General features: G+C 39.0%; 1 protein-coding gene across 1 annotated transcript in view; it reads left to right on the top strand.

The window, feature by feature from the left end:
• The window catches only part of LOC106684998 (protein stoned-B), a 47,808-nt gene that overhangs the window by 22,459 nt on the left and 18,107 nt on the right, over positions 1-7,242 (top strand). Inside the window, 7 exon segments of the mRNA XM_067048847.1 lie at positions 163-2,685; positions 2,688-4,421; positions 4,505-4,655; positions 4,809-4,978; positions 5,072-5,249; positions 6,122-6,255; positions 6,332-6,558. Of these exon segments, the coding sequence (XP_066904948.1) occupies positions 189-2,685; positions 2,688-4,421; positions 4,505-4,655; positions 4,809-4,978; positions 5,072-5,249; positions 6,122-6,255; positions 6,332-6,558 (5,091 nt within the window). The 5' untranslated portion in view covers positions 163-188.

The following is a 7,242-nucleotide window of genomic DNA, read 5'->3' as shown; positions in this document are numbered from 1 at the left end:
CATTTGTATTTAAAAAAAAAAAAAAAGAGATGAAAATAGTTCTCGTAACTTCATGAAATTTTGAGAAATAATGATATCCTAAATTACAATATCAAATTTTGATGAATGATTTGTAATTCTCGATTTCTGAATAATAACACAATGGTTTCTATTTTGTTTCAGATGTTTAGATAAATTAGAAGTAGAATATGCTGAAAATAACAAAAGGTTTGAAGAAGAAAAAGAAAGGGAAAAAGAGCAAACACAAGGAGGACGATCTTTTTGATTCGGCAGAACTCGAAGAGTACAGGCGCCAACAGGAGGAGAAGAAGAAAGAAAGCGGAGAAGCCAATCAAGAAGGAGAAACCACCAGCGCTGAAAGTGAAGAGTGGCTCAAGTTCAAAGCCTTAACTTCAGGCGTCGATGACATCTTAAAGAAGACTCAAGGAGATCTAGATCGTATTAAATCGACCAGCTACTTCCAAAAAAAACCTCCAGGCCCGAGCGAACCGGTAAAAGAACCCCAACCTTCCACAGCTGAAGGAGCACCTTCAGTCAAAAAGAACAAGTGGGTAGGCTTCGAAGAAGGAGGTGTAGCTGAAGAAGATGAATCAAAAGAAGCAAAACAAGCCGAACCACAAGAGAAAGAGCAAGAACAACATGAAGAGCACGTAGAAGAGGAAGAAGAAGAGAGTGAGCTTGAGGATGATCAAGATGACATATTCGACACCTCGTTCGTAGACGTTGTAGCAAGTGGAGAAGTGAAGCTTGCCTATGTCCCAGACAGCCCTATAGAAGCCTTAGCTGGGCCTGACCCCTTCGATACCTCTATCGTCGAGAAAGTTATAAAACTCGACCCAAAAGAGCAAAAAAGAAGTTTAGTGAACCTTGGTTGTGCGGTTGAAGTCCTCACTGGAAAACTTGACAAGAGTCCTTGCAAAGAGACAGCTAGTACTCCTCGAAAAAGGCCCAAGGCTCAGGATCTACTGTTGGGCAGCTTCGACGAAGGTGACCTAAAACCAGTCGCAGCGGTTGTTGCCGAACCAGAACCCAAGTCCATTCTTGACGATGATCCTGTTTTCGAAGAAGAAACTAGCGCAGTATTAGGATTACCGCCTGTCACGCCTCTAGCGGAAAATAAGCCAATTTGTGCTGTTCAGAAACAGAAGTCTGTCGAGAAGAATGCTGTATTGAAAGAATTGGTTGAAGAATTTGTACCTGGGCTGAACCCTCCAAAACCTGAAGAGGACGAATTAGATGATGAGTTCGCTCTTCTAGCTGCGGAATCACTTTCTAAAAAACCACCTCCTCCACGACCGCAACCGCCTGCTGTGAGGCCTCAACAAGACGGCGAAGAAACTGACGGCGTCCCATTCGTTGAAGGGGACGATCCATTCGACACTTCTTTCGCATCCGAAATATTACCGGGAAAATTCGAATTAAAACTTATAGAGAAGGAAATACTCGAAAAAGAAATTCCAGTTTCTCTTAATTCTGTTGAAGATAAAATAAACACAGTTCTGAAAAATTCCGAACCGAGCGTGAGAGTTGTTCATAATACCATACAGAGTCCATTTGATAATAAACTAGAACCTCTGAGCCTAAAACATAGAGACTTACTCGGAGGAAGTACGACTGACTTGACCAAGATCAATCAATCTCCAATTGCTCCGAAAAGTCTCAGTGAAGAACCTGAATTCGAGATAGTAGATCCTTTTGATACGTCGATAGCAGATGTTTTTGTCGTACCAGGTAAAACTGAACTAAAGGTTTTAGAAAAAGAACTCCTCGAACAAAATCAACCAGCTTTCAAGGTCGATGTCGATAATGAATTCGATCCTAGAGCTGAGGAAAAGGCTGTAAATAAACCACCGCCGCGTCCTGATAATTTATCAGTAGGGAAACGCTCTTCAGTTCCGAAAGTTGTCGCATTCGATGTAAAATACCCCGAAGAGGAACGAGACCTACTAGCAGTGGGGCAAGAGGAAAATAGCAAAATTGGAAAACCCTTGACACCATACTATCCACCTCAATCCATTCAAGACGTTAAAAAATCAGAAGACAATGTGGACCCTTTTGATACCTCCCATATAACAAACTGTCCTGGAAAACTCGAATTGAAAATTCTAGAGAAGGAATTAGTGGAAGGGGGAAACCAGCTCAAACACAGCCTTTCAGATCCTGACTTTGATCCGAGAGGGGTCGAGAGCACTTCTCCGCAGCCAGTGTACAACCCGAAAGCAGAACAGCCGGACATACTTTCTGGTGAAGTGATTGTAGACACTAAACTTCACACTCCAGTAGCTCCGAAAAAATTTTCAGATGAACTACCATTACAAGAAGAAGACATAGATCCCTTCGATACGTCAATAGCTAACTCCCTTATACCAGGCAAAGCGGAAATCAAAATTTTAGAAAAGGAACTGATCCACAGCCAGGACACAACTCAAGTTGTAGCTGGGACCTCAATACTTGAAAAGCTACGAAGAGATTCAGAGTCATTTTCATCTCTGCGTAAGCTATCTATTACCGATGTTCTTGAGCTACCGCCAGAAGACACTTCAGTGAAGCCCTTGACTCCGATTGTACCATCTTCTTCTTTTGAACAAGACGAAGATATCGATCCTTTTGATACAAGTGGAATAGGAGAAATTCTTCCCGGGAAAACAGAGATAAAAATCTTGGAGTCTGAATTAATGTTGAATCGAAACTAAAGATGTCTAATCCGTTCTTATTTACTGAAGAGGTTGGTACAACCCAACTCAGCAATTCATCTGCTAGTTTCAATCCTTTCCTGGCCAGCGCCGATGTTGGTAATACAGAAAATGACAATCCATTTATGAGTTCTTTCGTCGGATCACAAAATGTGTTTGAATCTTCGACTACAACCACAAATCCTTTCGCAATTGGAACAGATCCCTCTGCAGAAACCAACTTTTTTTCAACTCAAAACAATTCTTCTGAACAAACATCTATCAATTATGAAAACATTTTTTCTAGTCAACCTCAGACAGAGTTGGATCTGTTTTCACAAGTGCCTTCCCAAGATCAAAATCAACTGATCCAAAATGACCTTATGCCTTCAACCGAAACCACATCAAATCTATTTGGTGGTTATGAAAGTGGGTACGAAGAAACAGATAAAGGACCCCCCAGGAGGCCTCCACCGCCGAGGCCTGGCCCACCTAAAGAAACTAAGGACCTTATACTTAGTGTTACAGGTGCTATGGAAGCCACTTCCTCCCATCTTTTAGATAGGCTCCAAGCAACTAGAACTCCTAGTCCAACACCAATGAGGGATCTTCACTCACCAAGTCCTACTCAATTTGGAGATCTTTTGGAAGTTGATGAGCCAAGTGGAATTACTGGTCCAATATCTCAACCTCAGGAAGTGAACCTCCTTGGAGATGACTTTGATTTCACTCCACTGAAACAAGAAGAGACTAGTACGTTAAAACGCCCGAGTATCGGGGATGGGACTATGGCACCCATCACTCCTGTCCCCCTCGAAAATGAACACATACCTCCAATAGCGCCAGTAGCGAAACCTGCAATTCCACCGTCGAGACCAGCTCCACCATCGATTCCAGAAAGACCGAGAGTGCCGCCACAGCCACCAAGACCCCAACCACCAGTTCCAAGCAGACCCAAAACACCAGAAATAACACCATCCGTTACACCACAGCAAATAGTTTCACCACCTCAGGCAGTAAGTGTTCAAGAAGAGCCATCACAATCTCAAGATATTGATTTTGACGATGTCTTTGGAATGGGAATTCCAGCAGCAGAAGAGTCTAAAGCCATGCCTCCTACTGTCTCTAGACCTAGTCCTCTTGAAGTAACTGAAGCTTCTCCTCTGATCTCGGGAGCGGTCCAGAAAATACAAATAGCATCTACAGAGGCGGAACCGATGAAACACCATGAAATTTCTGAAGAGCCATTCAGAGAAGCTGCAACATTTGTTCAAGAAGAAGTTCCACCAACTGCAGCTCCTTTATCGCCTCTTCTAACTAATCTGCAGCCTACAACGCCTCCTGCGCCACCACCGACAGCTAATGTAATTAATGAAACGGCATCAGTGGATATTTTCGATATGGACTTCAGTGCAGCAGTTTCTGCAGCTCAACCAACAATGGCTGACAACTTATTTGACGTAGACCAAACAGATTCTGCCTTCGGAAGTGATTCCTCAAATCAACCAATGACTAATGAATTCAGACAGGAGGAACACAGCACAATGGCTTCAGACCCTTCTTCGCAACCGTTCAATATTTTTGATGCTTTCGGATCAAATTCATCTCAAATGCCTCAGCAAGCTCGACAAGATGACTTTGATGCATTTGCAGCTAAATTTGAAAGTGCTGCCTTGAGTGATGCCACGGTGAAAGCTGATCCCTTTGATCCATTTAGCTCAGACTTCCAGAAAGGAGCTCCCCCTCCAGGTGAGGAATATAGATATATATATTTTTTTGGAATCTTCCATCAAAACATCATAAATATAACATATTTGTTATCAAATTATCAGAGGAACCAATGGGCTTTGGTGCAGAAGACAATTTTGATAGCTTCCTTTCATTGAGGGAGCCACCTCCAGTACCACAAGGAACACCAGCAAGGATCAGCCGAGGCGAATCAGCTGAGTCAAATGAAGATAACGACTTCAATATTTTCATCAAGTAAGGATTAAATAAGTAATATGAAAATTTCTGACTGATATGAAATAATAAATACAATTCTTGTTCTAGAACCAAAGTAGGTGAAGATAGAACAATAAATGAAAACCTGCCTTCACTAGCCCATCATAATAATACATACAATTGTTTTTCTAGGCCTAAAGTAGGTGAAGATAGAACAATAAATGAAAACCTGCCTTCACTAGCCCCTCCTCCTAAAAGCCCAAGCCAAGCTAATGCGTTCCAAGATACCAGTCCAAGATTTAATCCATTTGACAATACTCAAGAGGTGCCCTTCACGGCAACAGAGAATATATTTGCTCAAGGTTTTGCTCATTCATATTTTATAAATTTTATATCTTTTAATTAAAGTTATTTACCAATTTTATCTTAATCTAAATTTGTTACAAAATTGATAGCTGTTGCAAATGAAGAACCAAGAGTAGGGCGGACGGACTCACAAGAAACTCCACCAACGCCATTGTTTGACGAGGACGTTTCTCAGCCATTAGAAGATTTTCCAAGGATCCATTACGATGGGTCAGGATGGGAAATGCAGTTGAGGCAACCGAACAAGAAAAAAATTACTGGACAAAGGTATATATCTAACAACTATTTTTTCCAGTACTTACAATTTTAGTTTTCTTTTTCCGCAAGGATTAAAAACAAACAGTAAAAATTGTTTCTATTGTTACATAGTAATAGCTAAAATATTCATATACAGAGAGGAGAGTTTTTATTTAGTAAAAGGGAGGTGGTAGTATTATTTTTTAATCTTAACTACAAACAAAATTTCCTCTTAGTTTATAGCTATAAGTTGATTGTAATAAATTTGATATTTCACAGCATGAAAAATTAATATCAACATGCATAGGAAATTTTATGAACTTCTAGAAAATCACTATCCAATTTATAGACCCATCAATTCTTATTTAAGGGAGGTTAGAAAAGAAAGTATGGGGAACGGAGGAGAACATGGCTGAGATCAAAATAGTAAGGGGTATGGAGGAGGGAATAGCTGAGTTCAAAACAGTAATTTTCCTCTTACCAATTGTGAAATAAAATTTATGAGTTTTTTTTTTACATTTCAGCAGCCTTCAATAGACTTAAAAGTTGAATTTTTTACCATTTTGGTAAAAGATGGTGTAAAAACAATGTCGGATAATGAAGAAATTTTAATTTTCCTTGGAGAAATGAAAAATAAATTTTTTTATGGCATAACATTCATAAATTTGGACTCAATATCTTACAATGATATTTTTTTTTAAGGCTCAATCCTAATTCTAAGGCTAATTCTCAAATTCGTGAATCAGTTTCCTTTTACTATTTAGGGATATTTAGCCAGTGCTAAACAAAAAAAATTAACCACGTCTAAGCAACATCGGAATTTCCAAACTGAGTATCTTAAAAATATTTGTCAATAAACATTTTTTTTTTAAATAATAAATTATGAATATTTTATATTGCAGATTCTGGAAGAAGATATTCATCAAACTCGTGTACCAGGGAGAGAACCCTGTTTTACAACTGTTCAACAGCAAAGATGACAAAGACCCTTTCCAGGAACTACCATTACAGCCATGTTATTCAGTGTCAGAAATTGGTAATTATTAAAATACATTATCAATAAAACAAGCATTAATTTGAACATTTAAACTATTTTGAAAATTTATTTCCAGGGGCCCAACAATATGACCAATATGGTAAAATATTCACAGTAAAATTACAGTTTATATTTTATAAAGAACGCCCAGGAGTACGCCCCGGACAAGTGACAAAAGCTGAAAGGATAACTAACAAATTGAGCCAATTCGCTGCCTACGCCATCCAAGGAGATTATCAAGGAGTCAAAGAGTTCGGCTCAGACTTGAAAAAGTTAGGTCTACCTGTAGAGCATGCACCACAGGTAATTCTCTTCTTCTTATTTACTTTATTGTTTTCTAGGTCAGAAGGAAAGTCAGTTCTGAGGTGACATTAACAAAAACTAAGAAAACACAATTCAAAGTTATTTAATAATATATAGATTAGAAATTAGAGAACTTAAAATTAAAGGTCTTTAGCACGCACTAGACCCCTCAGTCTTTTTTATTTTATCCTCAGACATTTAAACTATTTTTTGATAGATGGAATAGAATGTTTAAAACTAGCTTTAATTTCAAGAAATATATTTCTAAACTGGCTCCAATATTTTATGAAAAGATGATAATAAAAATTGTTCAGGGGAATAATTGTTTAGAAAGTGATTTGTGCCTTAAAAAATGATAACTAATCCTAATCCTCCCAGGCAATCCTCATCAATCCAAAACCTCCCCCCCCCCCTTTATATCCTTTTTCACAAGCCATTGCTTTATCTCAACAACTTTCATCTTCAGTCTCAAACTCCTTTAAAAACCTAGGAATCAAAATCTCACATAGGTCTTAAGATAATGTGATTCATTATCCTGAAATACATCTGACCAGTAGCAGATCAGTACCACTGCCCAGTACCAGATCATTACCACTGGCTAATACCAGATCATTACCACTGACCAGCACCAGATCAGTACCACTGGCCAGTACCAGATCAATACCACTGGCCAGTACCAGATCA

This window comes from Halyomorpha halys, unplaced genomic scaffold (genome assembly GCF_000696795.3).
Source record: "Halyomorpha halys isolate HHAL.00 unplaced genomic scaffold, Hhal_1.1 Scaffold645.1, whole genome shotgun sequence".
Classification (NCBI taxonomy): Eukaryota; Metazoa; Arthropoda; class Insecta; order Hemiptera; family Pentatomidae; genus Halyomorpha; species Halyomorpha halys.
Note: the sequence above shows the minus strand (reverse complement) of the source record. Positions and strands in the feature narration are given on the sequence as shown.